The sequence below is a fragment of the Siphateles boraxobius genome, unplaced genomic scaffold (assembly GCF_051911475.1).
Source record: "Siphateles boraxobius isolate OS27281-9 unplaced genomic scaffold, OSU_SipBor_1 54, whole genome shotgun sequence".
Lineage (NCBI taxonomy): Eukaryota > Metazoa > Chordata > Actinopteri > Cypriniformes > Leuciscidae > Siphateles > Siphateles boraxobius.
Window position 1 is genome coordinate 4,527,569 of NW_027509180.1, and position 25,072 is coordinate 4,552,640.

Consider the following 25,072-nt stretch of genomic DNA (forward strand, 5'->3'; position numbering starts at 1 on the left):
TGTGTGTGTGAACGAACGCGGAGTCCAAGAGGCCCTGAATGATGCATCTGTAAAACGATTACTTCCTCAAACACACTTTCAGCCAACGTGAAACGATGTTTGACACACATGTTCCTGTCGTGACACGTGACTCGTGTCAGTTTCCCTAAAACTTTTCAAATAAAGATGGAAATCTGCTTACAGTGACATCTAGCGATGGGTGTGCTCCCTTATATGCACCTTTTTTCTGGAGCAAACATTTTATTTTTTTATAATGGAATTGATGTTGAGAGGTTTTGATATGATCTTAAATGAGCGACAAAGTGATTTCACATCAGCACATACATTCTGAAATTAGGTTGTGTGATTTTGGGAAGATGAATTTTCTTCTTTTATCTTCAGTGGATTTCATCTAAGACTGTGTCTGAAGTCAGTTGTAGTTCTTGTGTTTCTCTTGTCTTCAGAAACACACTTTAAGAAAGAAGAGGAACTGTTTTCTGAATGTGTGAGAGTTCACAGCTGTGTGTGTGTGTGTGTGTGTGTGTGTGTGTGTGTGTGTGTGTGTGTGTGTGTGTGTGTGTGTGTGTGTGTGTGTGTGTGTGTGTTAAACCACAGTTAGTGTCAAACTAACTGAGTTCTCACTGTCAGCGATGACATGCTTCTGAAAATGCTAGAATTCAAAGCCACAACACAAAGACACTGTCACGCAGGTGTAGAAACACACACGAAGATGAAGATGAAGGAATATTTAATTAAACAGCAGGAAATCCAAACATGAACAGAGTAACATGCAACACATCCACTAAAGACGACACCAGACACTAGACTGACACAGAACTGAACACAAATACAGGTGATGATGATGATGATGATGATGGTGATTGATGAGTGTAAAGCTGATCATCATTAGTGTCCATGACAACAAAAGAGTGATTAAAGCAGACGATGATGAAACACAACGAGTCCAAACAAACCTGACTGTGACAGACACAAAACACAACCATTACTGTGGACAGCAAGTCCGGTCCGACTACGGCATGATTGGTATCTTTGTTCTCGGTATGACTCAAGAAATCTGTCAAGACAAGTTTCATTACAAAAGTAAAAAGTAAAAGATATTATCTTTTTTTTTTTCAATATATTTTTACAAGGAAGAAATACAAATACGTACCAATATGTACGCCTACATATACTGCAGTTTCACCGGCCAAAGGGAGAATGACTGGCATTTGGTGTTTGTATGTTAATAAAGGAGTCTGGATCTGATCTATTTCTCAGAGCTGGAGAGAGTAAAGCAGAATATTATAATCCATGTGTAGAAACTCTTCCTGAGGACATTTAATATCTGCTTTACAGACGCTCATGAAGTGTGTGCAAAATACTTTCTGTTTCACCAAACTGAGCTGATGATAATCATTTCAAAATACCTTAAAAACGGTTTTAGAATTAATTTTAGTCATGGATAGTGGAAACGTTTTCAGTAGCAAACTAATTTTATGACTAATAATGCAATTATTTTATTTCTAGATTTTAACATCATGCGGGAAATTGCTAAAAGAAAGAAGTGAAACTAACAATAATTCTCTCGTGTGCAAAAGTAGCAAATAAACTGTTCAGATCAGATGTGTGTTGAGACAGTGCCGTTGCAGTATATGCACTTCACACACGTTTCACACACACTTAAAGCAACACTGTGGCTTCGTGTCACTATACAGAAACTCTAGCCGGGTTTAAACACTCAGTTGATCAGAACAGAGGAAGTGAATAACCAGAGGAGGAGCTGATGATGTTTAAAGGAGGAGCTGTAACTATAAATAATGAAGAGAAAGACTGACAGAAACAGAAATGTCTGATAAGTGTGATCTGTGTCTGCTGGGACTGATCATTCTCTCTTCACTTCTCACAGGTAAAGAAATCTGTATTTTCTCTAAACACATTTAGTGGAATTAGTCTGGAAAGAGTTCATTTGAACACGCTCAGTTGCACACATTCACGTTGTGATCTCAGAGTTGTGTATTGATACACACAGATCATACTGTATTATTCCTGATACTGGAGATAGTGTCACTCAAACATCTGATGATGAAGCATTATCTTCATATTAAGAGTGTGTCAGTGATTTGAACAGCTCTCTGATAAAGACTAATAGTTTATTCTGGAGAGTGTGTTGTTTGCTTTAAATGAGAATAAAGACTTTAATTTAAAACTTCTGCTTTTGTATGTTTTATGTTTTCATTCATTAATATCATACTGATCACTGATATATACTGTGTTTCAGGCACCAGTGGAGAGGATGTGTTCATCAGTTCTGGTGTAAATGTCTCTCTGTCCTGTAATAATAATAAAGCTCTTTCTGTCTGCAACTCAACTACATGGATCTACTCTAACAGATTGAGTCATTCATCAGTTGAACTGATTACTTTAGGGAAAAAGAAGAACAACACAGAGAGTCATGAGAGACTGAGTCTGGAGTCTGACTGCTCTCTGAACATCAAGAACTTCACAGAAGAAGATCATGGATCTTACAGCTGCCAACAATGGATAGATGTGAATGGAAAACACCAACAACAAGGAAATGATGCACTTGTTTCTCTGCATGTTCTTCATGGTAAGTTTATGATTATGTGGTCAATTTAAAATTCTCCCTTTAAACTCAGATGATGATTGAAGAGTCTGTGATGTGTGTCTTGTGTTCAGTTTCAGTGTCATCATCACCATCATCATCATCATCATCTTCTTCTTCATCATCTTCATCATCATCTTCATCATCTTCATCCTCACAGACTGAGATCAGTCCAGGCCGCTCTGTGACTCTCTCCTGTCAGTTGTATTCAGATACTGTATTCTCCTGTGATGATCGGGTCAGTTCTGAGGGAGTTGAGCTGTTGTGGGTGAATCAGGCTGGTGTTGATCTGAAGACAGACTCCAGATATCAGATATCATCATCATCAGATCAACATCGCTGTATCATCACTCTGACTACAACACTCCTGAATGAAGATAACAACAGAGAGTGGAGATGTCAGCTTACTCACAGAAATCAACTCCAGACCTCAGTCACATACACTGTCAAGTATTCAGGTGAGGAAACACTGTTAGAAGAGCCTCATAATGTCAGTAACACTGAGGTCTATCAGTATCACTGAACCAGAACAAACTGAGGAACAAAAGCTTCTTTAGCCCCTTTCACACAGAGATTTCAGAAAATACACGAATAAATTGACCCAAGTTCGTTTAGCTTTGGTTCATTCACACTGCCAGTGGTTTTCCAGAAGAGTGCGTTCACACACAACCCGTAAAAATCCCGTAAGACACGTGCCATCGATGTGACATGTAATGTCTCAGCAGCGTCTATAGTTTGCCACGCTTGTGCATTTTTTTTCTCTGATTCGATCATAAACTAGCGCATTACGTAGCGTTTCACGCTGACGAACGATCCCGGGTTCAGCGCCATCATTTCGACACGGCATTGATTACGGCTTTTGTTCACACAGCGCGCGTTCAATAGTTCTTGTGTTTCTCTCTTTTTCTGTTCTTGTTGTTTCTCTTTCCTTCAATGATTCTTCTTATTAACATTAGGTGTCACCACTAATGGCCAACCATCACTTAATTAATCACTTAATTATCTCATTAACTTCAACACTGTTTCAGTGTTCATTTTTAACACCCTATTGTGACCTATATGTACACTGAGGAGTGTTAATTTAACACTGGGGATTTTGCTGTATGTAAGCTTTGGGACACACTATCACTTCATACAATTACGTCTTTAACGGTTGCTCTTGTAGTATCTCCCAAAATCTCTTGATCCTCTATTACAATGTCAACCAACCAGCCCTGCTTCAAGAGTGCAAATGTTCTGCTAAATCAAAGTGGCTTTAAAACGTGTATTGTAGTTTAGTATCTGCCGAGCAGTGTACCTTCTATAGTCTGACTACGCCACCGCTGATGATGGGCAGGAGGAACCACAACTCTTCCCGTGAATATAGTGTTATAGTATAGTTTTTCTTGATCTCCGTGAATATAGTGTTATAGTATAGTTTTTCTTGATCTCCGTGAATATAGTGTTATAGTATAGTTTTTCTTGATCTCCGTGAATATAGTGTTATAGTATAGTTTTTCTTGATCTCCGTGAATATAGTGTTATAGTATAGTTTTCTTGATCTCCGTGAATATAGTGTTATAGTATAGTTTTTCTTGATCTCCGTGAATATAGTGTTATAGTATAGTTTTTCTTGATCTCCGTGAATATAGTGTTATAGTATAGTTTTCTTGATCTCCGTGAATATAGTGTTATAGTATAGTTTTTCTTGATCTCCGTGAATATAGTGTTATAGTATAGTTTTTCTTGATCTCCGTGAATATAGTGTTATAGTATAGTTTTCTTGATCTCCGTGAATATAGTATTATAGTATAGTTTTTCTTGATCTCTGTGAATATAGTGTTATAGTATAGTTTTTCTTGATCTCCGTGAATATAGTGTTATAGTATAGTTTTCTTGATCTCCGTGAATATAGTGTTATAGTATAGTTTTCTTGATCTCCGTGAATATAGTATTATAGTATAGTTTTTCTTGATCTCCGTGAATATAGTGTTATAGTATAGTTTTTCTTGATCTCCGTGAATATAGTGTTATAGTATAGTTTTTCTTGATCTCCGTGAATATAGTGTTATAGTATAGTTTTTCTTGATCTCCGTGAATATAGTGTTATAGTATAGTTTTTCTTGATCTCCGTGAATATAGTGTTATGGTATAGTTTTTCTTGATATCTGTGAATATAGTGTTATAGTATAGTTTTTCTTGATCTCCGTGAATATAGTGTTATAGTATAGTTTTTCTTGATCTCCGTGAATATAGTGTTATAGTATAGTTTTTCTTGATCTCCGTGAATATAGTGTTATAGTATAGTTTTTCTTGATCTCCGTGAATATAGTGTTATAGTATAGTTTTTCTTGATCTCCGTGAATATAGTGTTATAGTATAGTTTTTCTTGATCTCCGTGAATATAGTGTTATAGTATAGTTTTTCTTGATCTCTGTGAATATAGTGTTATAGTATAGTTTTTCTTGATCTCCGTGAATATAGTGTTATAGTATAGTTTTTCTTGATCTCCGTGAATATAGTGTTATAGTATAGTTTTTCTTGATCTCCGTGAATATAGTGTTATAGTATAGTTTTTCTTGATCTCCGTGAATATAGTGTTATAGTATAGTTTTTCTTGATCTCTGTGAATATAGTGTTATAGTATAGTTTTTCTTGATCTCCGTGAATATAGTGTTATAGTATAGTTTTTCTTGATCTCCGTGAATATAGTGTTATAGTATAGTTTTTCTTGATCTCCGTGAATATAGTGTTATAGTATAGTTTTTCTTGATCTCCGTGAATATAGTGTTATAGTATAGTTTTTCTTGATCTCCGTGAATATAGTGTTATAGTATAGTTTTTCTTGATCTCCGTGAATATAGTGTTATAGTATAGTTTTTCTTGATCTCCGTGAATATAGTGTTATAGTATAGTTTTTCTTGATATCCGTGAATATAGTGTTATGGTATAGTTTTTCTTGATCTCCGTGAATATAGTGTTATAGTATAGTTTTTCTTGATATCTGTGAATATAGTGTTATAGTATAGTTTTTCTTGATCTCCGTGAATATAGTGTTATAGTATAGTTTTTCTTGATCTCCGTGAATATAGTGTTATAGTATAGTTTTTCTTGATCTCCGTGAATATAGTGTTATAGTATAGTTTTTCTTGATCTCCGTGAATATAGTGTTATAGTATAGTTTTCTTGATCTCCGTGAATATAGTGTTATAGTATAGTTTTTCTTGATCTCCGTGAATATAGTGTTATGGTATAGTTTTTCTTGATCTCCGTGAATATAGTGTTATAGTATAGTTTTTCTTGATCTCCGTGAATATAGTGTTATGGTATAGTTTTTCTTGATCTCCGTGAATATAGTGTTATAGTATAGTTTTTCTTGATCTCCGTGAATATAGTGTTATAGTATAGTTTTTCTTGATCTCCGTGAATATAGTGTTATAGTATAGTTTTTCTTGATCTCCGTGAATATAGTGTTATGGTATAGTTTTTCTTGATCTCCGTGAATATAGTGTTATAGTATAGTTTTTCTTGATCTCCGTGAATATAGTGTTATAGTATAGTTTTTCTTGATCTCCGTGAATATAGTGTTATAGTATAGTTTTTCTTGATCTCCGTGAATATAGTGTTATAGTATAGTTTTTCTTGATCTCCGTGAATATAGTGTTATAGTATAGTTTTTCTTGATCTCCGTGAATATAGTGTTATGGTATAGTTTTTCTTGATCTCCGTGAATATAGTGTTATAGTATAGTTTTTCTTGATCTCCGTGAATATAGTGTTATGGTATAGTTTTTCTTGATCTCCGTGAATATAGTGTTATAGTATAGTTTTTCTTGATCTCCGTGAATATAGTGTTATAGTATAGTTTTTCTTGATCTCCGTGAATATAGTGTTATGGTATAGTTTTTCTTGATCTCTGTGAATATAGTGTTATAGTATAGTTTTTCTTGATCTCCGTGAATATAGTGTTATAGTATAGTTTTTCTTGATCTCCGTGAATATAGTGATATAGTATAGTTTTTCTTGATCTCCGTGAATATAGTGTTATAGTATAGTTTTTCTTGATCTCCGTGAATATAGTGTTATAGTATAGTTTTTCTTGATCTCCGTGAATATAGTGTTATAGTATAGTTTTTCTTGATCTCCGTGAATATAGTGTTATAGTATAGTTTTTCTTGATCTCCGTGAATATAGTGTTATAGTATAGTTTTTCTTGATCTCTGTGAATATAGTGTTATAGTATAGTTTTTCTTGATCTCCGTGAATATAGTGTTATAGTATAGTTTTTCTTGATCTCCGTGAATATAGTGTTATAGTATAGTTTTTCTTGATCTCCGTGAATATAGTGTTATGGTATAGTTTTTCTTGATCTCTGTGAATATAGTGTTATAGTATAGTTTTTCTTGATCTCCGTGAATATAGTGTTATGGTATAGTTTTTCTTGATCTCTGTGAATATAGTGTTATAGTATAGTTTTTCTTGATCTCCGTGAATATAGTGTTATAGTATAGTTTTTCTTGATCTCCGTGAATATAGTGTTATAGTATAGTTTTTCTTGATCTCCGTGAATATAGTGTTATGGTATAGTTTTTCTTGATCTCTGTGAATATAGTGTTATAGTATAGTTTTTCTTGATCTCCGTGAATATAGTGTTATAGTATAGTTTTTCTTGATCTCCGTGAATATAGTGTTATAGTATAGTTTTTCTTGATCTCCGTGAATATAGTGTTATGGTATAGTTTTTCTTGATCTCCGTGAATATAGTGTTATAGTATAGTTTTTCTTGATCTCCGTGAATATAGTGTTATGGTATAGTTTTTCTTGATCTCCGTGAATATAGTGTTATAGTATAGTTTTTCTTGATCTCCGTGAATATAGTGTTATAGTATAGTTTTTCTTGATCTCCGTGAATATAGTGTTATAGTATAGTTTTTCTTGATCTCCGTGAATATAGTGTTATGGTATAGTTTTTCTTGATCTCCGTGAATATAGTGTTATAGTATAGTTTTTCTTGATCTCCGTGAATATAGTGTTATAGTATAGTTTTTCTTGATCTCCGTGAATATAGTGTTATAGTATAGTTTTTCTTGATCTCCGTGAATATAGTGTTATAGTATAGTTTTTCTTGATCTCTGTGAATATAGTGTTATAGTATAGTTTTTCTTGATCTCCGTGAATATAGTGTTATAGTATAGTTTTTCTTGATCTCCGTGAATATAGTGTTATAGTATAGTTTTTCTTGATCTCCGTGAATATAGTGTTATAGTATAGTTTTCTTGATCTCCGTGAATATAGTGTTATAGTATAGTTTTTCTTGATCTCCGTGAATATAGTGTTATAGTATAGTTTTCTTGATCTCCGTGAATATAGTGTTATAGTATAGTTTTTCTTGATCTCCGTGAATATAGTGTTATAGTATAGTTTTCTTGATCTCCGTGAATATAGTGTTATAGTATAGTTTTTCTTGATCTCTGTGAATATAGTGTTATAGTATAGTTTTTCTTGATATCCGTGAATATAGTGTTATAGTATAGTTTTTCTTGATCTCTGTGAATATAGTGTTATAGTATAGTTTTTCTTGATCTCCGTGAATATAGTGTTATAGTATAGTTTTTCTTGATCTCCGTGAATATAGTGTTATAGTATAGTTTTTCTTGATCTCCGTGAATATAGTGTTATAGTATAGTTTTTCTTGATCTCCGTGAATATAGTGTGGCTAATTCTAGGTTTTTCCCCACAAAGGGACAAGAGGCAGATATGTGAATGTGTTCCCAAATTTATTATATTTTAGTGCAAAAGCTGTAGAAAAGTGATTAGGATGGATCTAAAAAAATACAGCGATAAATGACTGGTGGAGTTTCCTCAGTCCAGGAAGGTTGGATCTGCCAATGCAAAATATCACACCGTGTCGTAGCTATAAGTACACACCAATACAGTGTCTCTTCCAGTGTGTTCCCCTGACGAGAAAGGGCAAAGCATCCGTGTGGATCCGGCCTTGTACAGGGATAGTCTACGCAGAAGACACAGTTATAGGGAGGAGAACCACCAGCATTAATGGCAACACTTAGTCAAGGCAATAAAACAATGCTACTATGAATGTGGCACTCTTTACATTCAGTGTAAAATACTGAGGCATTCACCAGTGCAGCCCATCAGCTCGGGTCACACTGATCGCGTAAATGATAAAACTCCATGCAGAAGCCTGTGCCCTCTGTGAAGACTAGACACGCGCTTCTAGAATTGCCCTAATATTTTTTTTTTTATAAATATTAAAATTCAAACACTTATTACTTCCTGATTAGCGGGTGTTGGGTGAATGTGATGCAGCTGTGTTGTGTGCCGGCCCGTGTAGATCATCACACTCTTTCACACTCTTTCCGCCATTTTTTTTTTTTTTTAACACTTTTTACTCGTGTTTTCAGTTCTGAACCGAATCCTACTCCAAAGCGCAATGGGTTGTGGGTAATATCAGCCTTTATAGTGAGTACGGATCGAAAATACACTGGAAATGGAAGACCATCCGGGGATTCTGGCATAATCTTCAACATACTATGCTTTAGGACACTTATTTTAATCTCACACACTGTTTAGGAAGGATAGTATGGACATTGAGACGCAGGGCGAGACTGTGTTTACCTCCACTTTTTATGCTCATCTCTCGTTAATGTTGCACGAGTGTCCACTACTATATAATTCACACTCTCAGTGTTAATTTAACACTGGGAATTTCTCTGTTTAATTGGGTCGCTTAAAATTACTTAATTCCATGATGTTGAAGTTACATGAACAAATTATGTTTGTTTAACGTAACCCAGTTATGTGGAACCTGTTGACATAAAATTAATTAAAGCAAACATATCATTTTTTTGAGTGTAGGTTTGCTACGCCTCACCTCGTGTCCTCCTCATCCTGGATATTATTATGAAGCATCTCAACTAAAATTCATACTTTTCAGCTCAAGATACAACAACACCAGGCACAAACTCTCAGGATCATTCAACATAATCACAGTCTTTTGTCTTTGTCTACAATTGTCCCCAATCTGCTCTGTCCGTCTCTAGTTCAAATATAATGGTAATATTGTACAGTTTGATTCATCTGAACAAACATTTATCTTCACAGCTTCAGCTAATGCAACAACAGCAGTGAATCATTCTACAACAGGTACATGATGATGCTGATGCTTTTAAGACATTGATGATGTTATTCACAGAACAGCTTTGTCTAACATAATTCTATAGAAAATATGAATGAATTACTATATAGATACTCTACCACATTATATAAATAATTATGTAAGAGTTCAGATGACTTTTTCCTTTTGTTTCTTGAAAGAAGAGCAATAAACAATAAATAAATGACAGAGCATTAATCTACAGTCAGAGGAAGATCAGAATGATTTGAAATCTCATTCGGTGCCGATGGCTTTTGTCTTTGTCTATAACTGTCCTCAATCATCCTTTCAGCTTAAGCTGATACGACAACACCAGACACAAACTCTCATCATTCAATTTCAAACACACAAGGGACATAATCACAGTCTTTTGTCTTTGTCTATAATTGTCCCCAATCTGCCCTGTCCGTCTCTGACTCTGTGCTCGATCTCTTCTTCAGTCATAGTGATTTCTGTCGCTGCCGTCGCTGTTTTCCTTCTTGCTCTTCTCTGGCTGATCTGCAGAAAAACAGCTGGTGAGTTTTCACATTTACTCCTTTACAACAATTAAAAACTGTTCAGATGAGCAAACAAACACTTCATGTTCAGACTGTAATTATCACAGAAACATGTGGATTATATGAAATTTATTGAAAAGTGTATTCCTGCTGAGAAATCCTGTAATGTCAATCTCAACGAGTTATCAAGTAAAAAAAATAATTTATTATTCATTTTAATGCTTCAACAAAATCTGATTGTTGAAAATCTTAATATTTAACATTGTGTTTTTCCATAAAAACTCATATTTTCACGAGCCACTTATTTTCAGATAATAAAAGAGGGACTGGCGACTCTGCGGTGAGTTTAGTAATGCAGTGATTTAGATTTGATTAATGTCTTTAAAGCTCAATAAAGTGTAATTCGTGCAGTTTTAACTGTTTGTTCTGAAGGTTAAAGATCAGAATGAACATAAAGGGACGTATGAGACAATCAACATGTCCATTCCTCCTGATCCAAGAGCCGATGTGAGTAACTAAATCATCAAACATTACGTTCACTGTCTGTTCAATCATGTGATATAAAAGCTTTTGTGTTATTCTACATATTATAGAGATATGTCTGTTCTGTGTGTTAATCTTGACTCTCTGCATGTTTGCATTGATGTTTAGGAGCAGACAGATGATGTGACTTATTCTGAGGTCACTTGTTCCAATACAAAGCCAGTAAAATCACTCAATGTGAGTCGATACCTGCACATGAGTTTGACTCTCAGATAAATGAAGCTCATCCTCTAATAATAATAATAATAATAATAATAATAATAATTGCTGCTGTTCAAACATTGATGGACAGAATCTGTGCTGTTCTTTCAGGATCATAATGATACAGTGACTTACGCTGCCGTCAGAGGAAGAGAAGATAAACCGCAGGATGAACTTTACGCCTCTGTGAACAAGAACAAGACCTTCACAAATAAACATTAATGATACAGATCATGAGCTCATCATATCAGGATATCTGGTGTTTGGTGGAAATGTATACTTGTGTGTGAACGAGCAGATATTTGTTGAATGTACTGTGAATATTAATGAGATTTATTGTGAATCATCATCTGGTCTGTCGTCGGTCAGAGCACAGAATCTCATCTATATCATCACAGCTACAGTAAAGATAGAGATTATCCGCTGGATTTCTGTCTGAAAACATTCATCTTCATGCAGAACCCAGTGGGCATATGATGTCAATTTAGCATCAATATGACATCCAACATTATGTCAAAATGACTTCACGAAATAGGTCAAAAATGAAAGTCATATTGACGTCAAAGTGTCGATGTCAATTTGATGTCAAGATTTTGACCTCTGCTGATGTGATTAATTGAGTGATGATTGACCACTATTGAAGACACCTGATGTTAACAAGCAGAATCACTGAAGAAGAAAATTCACAATTTTAAGTCACCATTTTGGTGATCAATGTTGTCTTTAGTTGGGCTCTTGACCCTAAAGATTCTAACTTTAGAGTTTGTTTGGCTGCTGAAACTGAGTGGTGAACAGCCAGATGAACAAAGAGTAAAGGTGATCTGATGATGTTGGTTATGTTTTAACATAATCATCATTTAACCTGAATCACTGAACTCATTTAGAGCCTAATATCTGACTTAGATTTAAATTGGTAATTACAGCATCACTGTATTCTGCAGCATATGATCCTGAATTTTTAATTTAATCCAAAGGATTTCCTAAAAGTTATGATAAAACAAATATGCATTTTAGGCACATACAGACATCTAGAATCAGTGTATGAATCTCAACAATGGTGACAAACAGAGTATTCAATTAGGAAACGGAAATTACCAAAATAAATCAGATCATAATTTATTCATACCTCAATGCATGATGGGAGCCATGAATGAGTTTTGATTGGTGGCACCCAGAATGCACTGCAACTTATTACTGTCACCATTGTTGAGATTCACAGGCTGATTATTGATGTCAGTGTGTCTTAATAAAATAAATTTTCAAAGTCTTCTGATCAGAACAGCTTTTGAGAAATATTTTGAATTATAATGAAAATGCTGAAAATTGTTTGCAATAGAATCACAGTTTTGCTGTTATTAACATGGTAAAGACACTCTAAATGACTTTAGTGATTTGAGTCAGGTGATGATTATGTCAAAACATAACCAACACCATCTGATCCTTTTTTCTCAAAGTTCATCTGGCAGTGACATTCAGGCAAACAAAATTGAAGTATTAACAGTTTAGGGGTCAAGAAAACAAATAAAGCAAACACTGATCCCCAAAATGGTGGCTTAAAAATTTTATTTTCTCCTTCAGCGATTCTGCTTGTTAACATCAAGTGTCTTCAATAGTGGCCAATCATCACTCAATTAATCACATCAGCAGAGGTCAAAATCTTGACATCAAATTGACAACATCGACACTTTGACGTCAATATGAATTTCATTTTTGACCTATTTCGTGACGTCATTTTGACATATTGTTTGATGTCATATTGATGTTACATTGATGTCAGGGTGCCCGCTGGGAAGCTCATGCTGAATTGACCTCTTGCTTTCAGCTTGTATATCAGCTATTTCTTCTACAGAGAGACGTCCGTCTGAGAATTGCATCAGTGTCTGCTCACATTATACTGGCATAAAATATTCTAAAATTTGACTTTGCAGTGTGTATATGTTACGAAATTAAATGTCAGTTATTTCTTTCTTTTTTCACGTTACAATAAAGAGCGTGAAAAGTCATGGATTAAAAGAAAAGTTTGTGTAGCTTCCATTCCTGTAAAAACAGACATAACTAAACTTGCTCTTGTTAGCTGGAAAGTTTCAAAGTTCACGTTTTAAATTAATACTTGTATGAAGGTAAAAGAGTGGCAAAATTTGAGAGCTTGTAGATTTGAATTTGAGAACAAAATATTCATGTTTGTAAGCTGAAATTTACCCTCATAGTTCTGATGTGAAAGTCTGAATGTTTCGATTCCCACAGACAAACTAGTGGAAATGGCTCCATGGTCCTCTGAACATCCTCAAAAACAAAAGTGAGGGCATCCTGAGAGAGAGAGAGAGAGAGAGAGAGAGAGAGAGAGAGAGAGAGAGAGAGAGAGAGAGAGAGAGAGAGAGAGAGAGAGAGAGAGAAAAGGAGAGAGAGAAAAGGAGAGAGAGGGAGTAAAGGGAATAATTAGTCACATTTTCAGTCTACAATATTATGAATATTTTTGATATTATTGACAGATATTTTTGACAATAATATCAATAATCTCATCTCACTTAACCTTACAATAACAGCAGTTTCCTCAGTAGCTTGCTCTTCTCTGCAACTCTGTCTATTACAGTGTTGGTGTCCAAAGCCTCAAGGATGTCCTTTTCAGTGGCCATCAACATGAAGGCTTCCAATTTGCTGGCAGACAGGCTGCTCCTCAGTCTGCTTTTGATATATTTTAGGGTTGAAAATGATCGTTCGCAGGCCACCTGGGTTATTGAAAGTGTCAGCAAAAACTTGTACGCAAGTCCACGCAGGGGATATGCATCAGTGAGCATGTTGAATCTCTGGATAATCTGATAGCAGCACAGTGGGCAGTCTTTGCAGGAGGCACAGCTTTTGTTGATGATTTCCATGTCCTCTTCCTTTCCATCAGGTCCATCCTCCACTGTCCTGGTCGCATATTCATCCAGTGGTGACTCTTTCAGCTTGTCCCACTGTCCCGCTAAGCTTTTCAGCTCATACTGCAGGTTGTCAACTGTTGCCCTGCTATCAAATTTAACCAGACACTTGCTGAGGTCTTCAAGTGCAGATTTAGGGAGAGCATGGTTTTGGATCAAGGAGAAGTTTTTGGGATCCAGAAATGACAAATCTGCATAAAGAGTGCCATGTGTCAGAAATCTTTGGTGGATGGCCTCAATAGCTGTATCAACAATTTGGTTATCTACCTTTACCTCATAGGCTCTCTCAGCATAAATTATGGTGTCATCCTGAGACATCTCACCTGACATGGCTTTCTTCTTCTTCTTGTCTGTGGCAGTGCAGCCTCCACTTCCATGTCAGTCTCCTCATCTTGCTGCTCAAGTTTTTCATTTGCCCATTTAACAAAGTCATCAGCACCAGCCTTGACAGCCTGGAAATCTCTCGCCGTCTTTTTTAGGGCATCTTGTGTTGACATGACCATCCTATGGGCAGAGAGGATGTCCATCCCTTCCGTCTGCAGGTACTTTGAAAATGGTGATGTATGGTTAAATATCCTAAGGAATAATTGAGCTGTCAGTCTCATACCTGAGTAGGCCCTCTTTGTATCCTCTGGCTTTGATGCGTACATTTCCTTTCACAGTCTTCAGATCCTGTATGGCTGTGAGAGTGGACAACACATCGATGTACAAACTGTCTTGAGGCCTTCTAAATGATCCAAATATTTTGTTCAGAGCATCGTGCTTAGCCCACCAGCGTGTCTCTCCAATTGGAGCAATGCGTCTGTGTCTCTTGTCATGGCTCTCCTTCTCCCAAATGTTCACTCTCTGATATGACTCCCTGATGAACACTGCTGTGTCATTGAGGAGATCAAACAGTGATCCACTCTCTATCACTATTTGAGTGGTATCAGACAGCACGAGATTGAGGACATGTGAATAGCACCACACGTGTACATGGTTGGGAGACTGTGATGCCAGCAGTGCAGAGAAGCCTCTGTACTGCCCCTGCATATTTGAAGCTCCATCTGTTGCATTTCCAATGCACAGACTTGAGTCCAGTTTCAGATGCTCAAGGACCTCTGTTAGCAAGTTGACAAATGACTGTCCAGTGGACGCGCTGCACCGGACCACTGCGACAAGCCTCTCATTGACAACATCAGTCACATACCTCAAAATGACTGAGCATTGGTCTTGCGCTGTTATGTCCTGCGTTGTATCCAGCTGTATCCAACATTACAGCTTTCCGGATCTCAGTGGAGATGTTTTGCTGAATTAAGTTCTGGATGGCATCAATCACAGAGTTGACCGTCGTTTTAGAGAGTAGAGAGATGAGGGAACCTCTGCCTCTTGATCCTGGCGACACATGCATTTTTTTGCTCTTCTCAATCACATTACTTAGATGCTCTTTTAAACCCACATCATATTTTCCCGATAAAATGATCAGCTCCAAAAAATGTCTGTGGTCAATGGTATCGTTGTTCAGGGTATACGCAGCCTCATTCTCCACCTGTCTGTAGCTTAGACCCCTCTTTCCTACACTCAAAAAAAAAATGTGTTGGCTTTACTTAATTTTTTTATGTGAACAGGTTCCACTGGTTCCACATAACTGGGTTTCGTTAAACAAACATAATTTGTTCATGCAACTTCAACATCATGGAAGTCATTTTAAGCGATCCAATTAAACTCTGAGCTGAGTGTTAAACGAACACTGAAGCAGTGTTCGCATTGACCTGAATCACTGATCTCATATAGAACCATACTTCTGAGTTAATTTTAACTTATGGATTATAGCAGCACTGCCATTGTGGAGCATACCATTTTTAGCCTTTTCAATGGAATCCAAGTGATCAAATCAATAAAAAAGAAACAAAAATAAACTTTAAAAAATAAATCTTGGTTATGTAGGCACACACAGAGATCAAGTATCAGCCTGTGAATCTCAACAATGGTGACAATTATAAAGCATGTTGCAGTGCATTCTGGGTGCTACCAATCAAAAATCATTCATGGCTCCCATCATGCATTGCTGCATGAATAAATAATGAGCTTATGTTTAGAGGTGATCTGTTTGTCACCATTGCTGAGATTCATACGCTAAATATTGATGTCTGTGTGTGCCTGCATACAAATTTTAATTGAAAGTTTTTTTGAAGATTTTTTTTGTTTGTTTTGAACTGATCATTTGGATTTCTTTGAAAAGGCTAAAAAATGGTATGCTCTACAACAACAGTGCTGCAATAATCCATAAGGTAAACTTAACTCAGAATTTGGCTTCTGTAAGAGTTCAGTGATACAGATCAAAGGATTGTGATATAATGATTAGTTGAATAGTTGATATAATGTTGAAGTCTTTCTTTTAGGCACACACAGACGTCAAGATTCAGTCAATGCATCTCAACAATGGTGACGAGCAGAATATTCAATTAGGAAAAGTAAATTACATAGACAATTCAGATCATAATTTATTCATACCGCAATGCATGATGGGAGCCATTATTGAGTTGTGTTTGGTGGCAACCACTGCAAAATGCAGTGGTCTCATATACACAAAAACATATATTTTTTTTATTTTTATACAGTTTTTATACACAAATACATCAAGAATCACCCTGTGAATCTCAACAATGGTGACAATTATAAAGCATGTTGCAGTGCATTCTGGCTGCCACCAATAAAAACTCATTCATGGCTCCAATCATGCATTGCTGCATGAATAAATAATGAGCTTATGTTCAGAAGTGATCTGTTTGTCACCATTGCTGAGATTCATACGCTAATTCCTGATGTCTGTGTGTGCCAACATAAATAATTTTTGAAGTTTATATTTTGTTTCATTGTTTCATTGAAAAGGCTATACATTGGACAGTATATACAAGGACAGTGCTGCTATAATTAATAAATTAAACTTAACTCAGAAACTGGCCTATATACTGTATGAGTTCAGTGATTCAGGTCAAATGATTGTGAAATAATGATTATGTTAAAACACAACCAACACCATCAGATCACCTTTTCTATTTGTTCACCTGGCTGTTATAACTCACATACAGCAGCCAAACAAAATCTAAAGTTAATGATTTAAGGGTTAAGAGCCCAACTAAAGCAAACACTGATTAAAATCACGTCTTTCTCCTTCAGTGATTCTGTCACAGGCCGGGGTTGCGGAGGGACCACCACCCGTCCCAACTACCACTCTGAGGAGCTACACCCGGGAACACCACAAGGCCGGACACAAGGTAAATAAGTAATTTGTCTTTATTAAATCTTAAAACATATTCAAAAGAGCATCAGCCTGGACAGCTAAACTTGTTCCACTCTTCCAGTCAACCGTGGGGCTCCGACTGCTTGACGCCCACGGGCCTTCGGACGAGTGACTTCCTCTGTACCCTCAAGACAACAGTTGGGCTCAAAGGCTCAGAATAAGAGGGACCTTCAGGTATGTGGCTCAGAACACATAGGTAACGGGCTTCCTCTGGTCCCTTAGGGTAGTGGTGGAGCTCAAGACGGGCTACGAGAATCTCCAGGAGAATAACTCCATACAACGTGGGAGGCTGGCGTTCTCTACTCCTTCCAGACGGCAGTGGAACCCAGGGGCTCAGACAAAGGACCTTCAGGTAAGTGGCTCAGAACACATAGGTAACGGGCTTCCTCTGTTTCCTTAGGGTAGCGGTGGAGCTCAAGACGGGCTACGAAAATCTCCAAGAGAATAACTCCATACAACGTGGGAGGCTGGCGTTCTCTACTCCTTCCAGACGGCAGTGGAACCCAGGGGCTCACACAAAGGACCTTCAGGTAAGTGGCTCAGAACACAGGTAACGGGCTTCCTCTGTTTCCATAGAGTAGCGATGGAGCTCAAGACGGGCTACGAGAATCTACAGGAGAATAACTCCATACGACGTGAGAGGCGGGCGTTCTCTACTCCCAGATGGCAGTGGAACCCAGGGGCTCAGACAAAGGACCTTCAGGTAAGTGGCTCAAAACACGTAGGTAACGGTGGAGCTCGAGGGGCTTAGACTGACCCGGGACAGCAGGAGGAGCAGGATTACTCGGCTTCTTCGGACGGTAATGGAGTTCGGAATGAGCCAAGCACGCGGGTCTCCAGGTAAGTAACTCCGAGCAACAGGAATGGCTGGCCTTTTTCGGTCTCCTCGATGCAGTAATCGAGCCCAAGGTGCCTGAGACGGAGGGTCTTTGGAACTACCAGAAAGCTCAGGAAGTAGCGGCCTTCGAGGACGATGAATTCAAGGCGGCGTGAGTGACTGGCTTTATCTGTTCCTGCAACACAGCAATAGAGCTGAAGAATCTGAGATGGAGAGGCTTTGGAGCCATCAGGGAGCTCAGGAAGTAGCAGTCTTCGAGGTCGATGAATTCAAGGCGGTGTGGGTGACTGGCTTTATCTGTTCCTGCAACAAAGCAATAGAGCTAAAGTACCTGAGATGGAGAGTCTTTGGAGCTATCAGGGAGCTCAGGAAGTAGTGGTCTTCGAGGACGATGAATTTAAGGCGGTGTGAGTGACTGGCATTATTGGTATCTCAGGACTGAAGTCGATCGGCACCTGTACACATCTACACAGCCGGGTGATAAGCTTCCCCACCCTACACGGGACTGGATGATCCCAGGGGAAATTAGAGTGAACGGAATGGTTAAATCTTCCTCACAATTGCGTATACAGCAATCCCGCCACAATTCACATGTGAACACTTCAACCTGTAAACACTGCAATTCTACAAATACCTCACAGTGGGTTTAAGCCTTCACTCCATTCGACCTGGATCATTCCACTCGCTGCTCATGTTCCAACCGGAGGGGGGGAGAATAAGACGATAAGGCGACTGCATGGGGGGTTATTTGAGAAAACAAACGTTCCTTCTCATAACCCGGTTCAACCTGACAACAAAGAGAAACAACAAACAGGTCCGGATCTTCCCAAATGTCACAATGCCTCCATAAACTCAATGACAATGTTTGTACACCAATCTGGAATTAGGTACTGAACTCTTCATAAATGACGATCTTTACCATGCCTCCATAAACTTAATCACGATGTTTGTTAGTGGGGCAACGGGTCATCATTGATCCGTGATCCGTTCGGATAAATATCTTCGGTTCGGCACACACGTGATCCGCGGATTGATTTATGAAAAAAAAAAAAGTTGTGCGCATGTTCAGTCCACACACAGCGTGGTCATGGCGAGCGGAGGAACGGAGGAGCTTGAACGCCCCGCGTCATTTAAATCCCCTGTATGGGAGCATTTTGGCTTCCCTGTCAAATATAATGATGAAGGAAAGAGGTTAGTGGATAAAACCGTGACAATGTGTAGGCACTGTGGCAGCATGGCCACGCATTTGAAGCGACATTACCCCGATGTTTCACTGACAGGAGTGAAAACTAAGGCTGCTCAACAACCGCTTATCACTGCAGCATTTAAGCAACCCCTTGTTGCACAATCAGACTGGGCTAAAGCCATCACAAACGGCATTCGCGCAGCACTACCCCTCGCTCGTCCCTCTCTCTCTCTCTCTCTCTCTCTCGCGAGCGCTCTCTCTCTCCCTCATATAAGGTGCCATCTAGGGCTTAAATCAAACTTCATTAACGCACACATATATGAAACACTTGCATACACATACTAAGTAGTCAAACATACATGTATACTACTGAATGCTCAAACAACATATGAAATGCACAAAGACACACCTAAAGTCGCTCACGCATATACACGCAAACTCTACACACGCGAGATGCGCGCACACAAACTCTCCACGCACATACTCATATGAGACGCGCGCGCGCACACACAAACTCTCCACGCACATACTCATATGAGACGCGAGCACACACACACACAGAAACTCGCGCACAAACTCAATGAGACGCGAGCGCACACACTCACAAACTCTCCGCGCGCATACTCATATGAGACGCGAGCACACACACAAACTAGCGCACATACTCATATGAGACGCATGCTCACACAGTACATGATGCATATGATTCTCAGTGTGAACGTAAGTCACACATTGGTAAGACAAGACATGCATTTTTTGTTAACAGAGAATGAGAGTCCCTTGCTTTTATTGTTTTTGGTAGTTTTGTTCATTTATTGCGGATATTTAAAATGTTTTCAGTGTTAAATAGTCTTTAGAAATAAAAGTTTATTGATCTTTGAAAAGCTATACCTGCATTATTATGCCATTATCATTATTTTAGATGAAAATGGTCTCAGAACGACAATATTATCGTTTATTATCAATATTATCGTTTATCGCAATAATTTCTTGGACAATTTACCGTCCAGCAAAATTTGTAATCGTGACAGGCCTAACTATCGGTGTGTTTATAGGTGCAGACATGAGGCCATTTATTTTTTATTTTTTTGCTGATCCGAAAAATGATCTGATCCGTTACTCTGATCCGAGAAACGATCCGAACCGTGAGTTTTTTGATCCGTTGCACCCCTAATGTTTGTACAACAATCTGGAATTAGGTACTTAACTCTTCATGAATGACGATCTTCACACTCACAAGGACAATCTCCTCCCTCGCCCATTCGCTCGCTTCACTCTCCGTACTTCGCCGTTTCTTTTTATTCCTCTTCTTCTTCTTCTTCTTCTTCTCTTTCTATGGCGGTTGGCAACCAGCTTTTTGGTGCATTACCGCCACCATCTGGACTGGAGTGTGGATCAATGAGTCAGACTCCTACACTGTAAACGAATCAGACTAACCTTTTTACATTCTTTTAATTAACCCAGTTGTCTTTAAAAAAGAAAACAAAAAATTAAAACACATTTCTCCAGACTCTCTTTGCATTATATCATGTACATTTAGGGAAATCTGATTCTCACCTAGTTGTGATAACAATCTTTGTCTAGCTTGATGGTATTTAGGACAATTCATAATTACATGTTCTACTGTCTCTTGACTATTGCAATATTCACATTTTCCATCAACATGCTTATTCATTATAAATAACGTTCTATTTAAACCTGTATGTCCTAATCTTATTCTAGACACCACATCTTCTTCGCGCCTTTTTCTGTATGTATTCCTGCTCTTTCCCACTTTTCCTTGAATACTATACAAGTATCTCCCATTTTGTTCATTGTCCCAAAGAAACTGCCATTTTTCATTAATTTTAGTTTTAATTATACTTTTAACTTCAGCTTTACTGTATTTAATATCCATCTCTATAAAAGAATTCTCTGCTGCTTTCTTCGCACATTTGTCTGCCAACTCATTACCTCCTACACCTATATGAGCTGGCACCCATATAAATGTAGTACTAATACCAGACTTTAGAAGATTGTTAGCTAAATGGATTATTTCAAACACTATATCCTGTCTAGACTCAGAGTGACAATGCTTGAGACTTATTAATGCTGAACTGGAGTCTGACGCAATCACAACTTGCTTAGGTTTATTGCTCTCTATCCACATCATTGCCATCCATATTGCCACCATTTCTGCTGTATATACTGCTAAATCATCATTAATTCTTTTAGCATATTCAATATTTAATTTAGGGATAACATAAGCAATTCCCATTTTCTTATCTTTCTGCTTTGATGCATCAGTATATAAAATAATTCCTTCTTTATATTTACTATTTATGTAATTCTGAGTCCTGCAACGATCCACTCCATTAACCTCCTTTTCCTCCAATAATCCTAAGTCAACTGGAACTTCCGACAGCAGCCAAGGAGGTACAACTGGAAATACCACTGTAGGGCTTATCTTTAATGTACTAATTCCAATTGTTATTATCTTCTGCCTTATTGTCCATCCAAAACTTTTGATTAGATTATTCTCTCTCTCTTGACATTCCCATAAAACTGTCTGACTCATATGTTTTTCAGTATGACCTCTCAGATTTGCCCAATACACAAGAGATAGCTGGTCTCTTCTTAGATGTAGCGGCATCTCCCCCATCTCTACCTGGATTGCTGCCACTGACGAGGTCTTAAATGCCCCACAGCATAACCTCAAATCTTGGTTCTGGATTACATCTAGTTTCTTTAATAAAGTTTTGGCAGCAGATCCATACACTATACACCCATAATCAAATACCGACCTGATCATCCCTGAATAAATAGCTTTCAACGCAGGTCTGCTTGCTCCCCATTCTACTCCACGCAAGCATCTCATCACATTCAACACTTTCTTACATTTATCAATCATTTTCTGGATATGCATTGTCCAAGTTAGTCTTTTGTCGAACCAAATTCCCAAATATTTAAAGAATTCCACTCGTTCTAATTCTACTCCAGATAATTTGATTTTTACATTCAAATCTATTTTCTTCCTAGAGAAAAATAACGTCTTTGTTTTGTCTATTGAGATTCTAAACCCCCATTGAATAGCCCACTCTTGGACTCTATTTACTGCTTGTTGCATCTTATCCACCACAAAATCTATATTCCTTCCCTTTTTCCACATTGCTCCATCGTCTGCAAACAATGCTACCCCGACTGAATTTTGTACATCCTTAAAAACATCATCAATCATGATTGAAAATAAAAGTGGACTGATAATGCTCCCTTGTGGAACACCATTTTCCACACTGTAACTTTCACTTACTTTCCCATTTATTTTAATTTGAATTACTCTATCAGATAAAAACCCTTCCATCCACCTAAACATCTTTCCCTTAATTCCCAATAGTTTTAGTTTAATCAGCATGCCTTCTTTCCACAACATATCGTATGCTTTTTCGATATCAAAAAACACTACCACTACAGATTCTTTATTCACCTGAGCCTTCCTTATTATATCTTCAAGGCATACAATAGGATCCATGGTACTTCTACCTTTCCTGAATCCACTTTGATAATTTTGCATCAATCCTTTTGTTTCTATCCAATACTTAAGCCTGTCATTTATCATTCTCTCCATAGTTTTTCCCATCTGGGACGTTAACGCAATAGGTCTATAATTATTTGCTATTTGGGGATCCTTCCCAGGTTTCCTAATAGGAACAATTATAGACTCCTTCCATGCTCTAGGAATACATCCCTCTATCCATACTTTATTATAAAGATTTAACAAAACATCCTTCCCCTTATCACTTAAGTTGTCCAACATAGAATAACAGATTTTATCTCTCCCTGGCGATGTCTTACCTGCTTTCCTCAATGCCATGTTGAGTTCTGACTTTGTAAACAATACATCCAATTCCCCTCCCTCACTATCCTCATTGCCAAACACATACTGATATTTTCCAACTGTTTCTTTCCTTCCTCTCTTTTCCTCATTATTTAAATTTCCTGAACTATGCACCTTGACGAATATTTTTGCTATAACTTCTGCTTTTTCCTTATTACTAGTGATAGTTCTTTGCCCCTCAATCAGCATAGGATATCCATATTCCCTTCCATTCCCTTTCATTTTTTTAATCATATTCCAAATTCTCCCCACTGGAGTAGTTCTCCCAATAGAATCACAGAACCTCTTCCAGTACTCTTTTTTAGCTTGCCTTATTATTTTCCTGACTTTTGCCTGGGTTCTTTTATATTGAACTAAATTCTGAAAATTGTGTGTTCTCTTTAACTCTTTAAATGCTCTATTTCTATTTGTAATTGCTTCCTTACAGTCTTTTGACCACCACGGAACTATTTTATTTAATGTCTTAGGCTTAGTTTTTGGAATTGATACTCCTGCTGCAATAATTATACTATTACTAATTTTATAACATAATTCCTCAATATCTAGATTTTTATCAATAGATAATAACTCATCGCTAGCTTCTCTATACTTATTCCAATCTGCTTTTTCTAGAATCCACCTCTCTTCTCTTACTTCATGTTCATTCCCTACTTCCATTCCTATCTGAATTCTAATAGGATAGTGATCACTCCCTACCGTACTTTCCTTCACTACCTCCCATTCACATTTATCTGCAATTGTTTTTGTGACAATAGTAAGATCTATTGCTGACTCTGTGCCTCTTGCCACATCTATTCTTGTAACAGAACCATCATTCAGACACACTAACTCTTTTTCTTCCATAAATTCTTCAACTACATTTCCATTCCCATCATCCTTCTCTCCCCATAATGTACTATGTGCATTAAAATCCCCACACCAGATAATTTTCCCTGTTAAATCCTTCCAAATGTTCTCAAGTTGTTTTTTCTCCACTGGTCTACATGGATTATAAAAATTTATTATTGTCACCTTATCCTCACTTGACCTTACTTCTGTAGCAATGTATTCCAAGTCATTCCCCTTCTTAATCTCTCTATACTGAAGTCCTCTTTGTATAAAAATTGCAACTCCTCCTCCTTTACCCATATCCCTATCTCTTCTTAACGAATTGTATCCCTTAATTACAAAATCCAACCTGGGCACTAGCCAGGTCTCTTGTACACAAATAATATTAGGTTTATCTTTTAAATTTTCAACATATACCTTAAATTCTTGACCATTTGCAATTAGACTCCTAGCATTCCACTGGAGTATAATTAAAACCATTATGCAGCCCCAATCCATGTCTGTGAATGTTGTTCTTCATCCTTAAGAATATCTCTAACTCTTTCCCAATTCATTCCCTTTACATCCAAGTATTTTTCGGCTGATTTAACAATTATTTTGATTCTTTCAGTCCTACTACTGGTCTGCGCAGAACAATTGATTATCTCAGCCATGAAGATCACAAAATCTCCTTTGTTCACAATCAGTGTTTCTTCTTTTAGTTTATCACACTTTACACATTCCCCTACCTCTTTAGTCCTCTCCTTTATTATTTCAACAGGCACCACTTTTTGAACTTTCTTAGTTGCTTCTGCATATGAGACCCCTTGAACTACTTTAATTCGCTGTACCTCCTTCATTCTTTTGTTAGCTTCACATCCACCATATGCTGCACTATGCTCCCCTCCACAATTACAGCATTTTAACTTTGCCCCCTCTTCACACTTTCCGTATTCATGTTCACCACTGCATTTACTACACCTTTGTTTTCCCTTACATATCGCAGCTACATGCCCATACCTTTGGCACTTAAAACACCGCAGTGGTGGTGGAATGTAAACCCTGACATCGTAGCTCATGTATCCAATAAAGACTTTTCCTGGAAGATTTTCTTCCTCAAAAGTTATCAAGATTGAAAGACTGTCACAGATATTTCCATTCCTTCTAATTT

The 25,072-nt window shown here is 37.4% G+C and overlaps 2 protein-coding genes across 4 annotated transcripts in view; one reads left to right on the plus strand and one right to left on the minus strand.

Annotated features, from left to right (window-relative positions):
• Positions 1 to 25,072, minus strand: part of LOC143714414 (uncharacterized) — a 1,189,624-nt gene that overhangs the window by 1,080,183 nt on the left and 84,369 nt on the right. The window lies entirely within an intron of this gene.
• LOC143714453 (uncharacterized) lies at positions 1,695 to 13,013 on the plus strand. The gene is made up of 9 exons (XM_077205671.1): positions 1,695 to 1,885; positions 2,258 to 2,587; positions 2,677 to 3,060; positions 9,703 to 9,744; positions 10,195 to 10,269; positions 10,563 to 10,591; positions 10,684 to 10,758; positions 10,903 to 10,971; positions 11,107 to 13,013. Exons 1-9 carry the CDS (start codon positions 1,825 to 1,827, stop codon positions 11,215 to 11,217), a joined length of 1,176 nt encoding a protein of 391 aa, XP_077061786.1. The 5' UTR covers positions 1,695 to 1,824; the 3' UTR covers positions 11,218 to 13,013.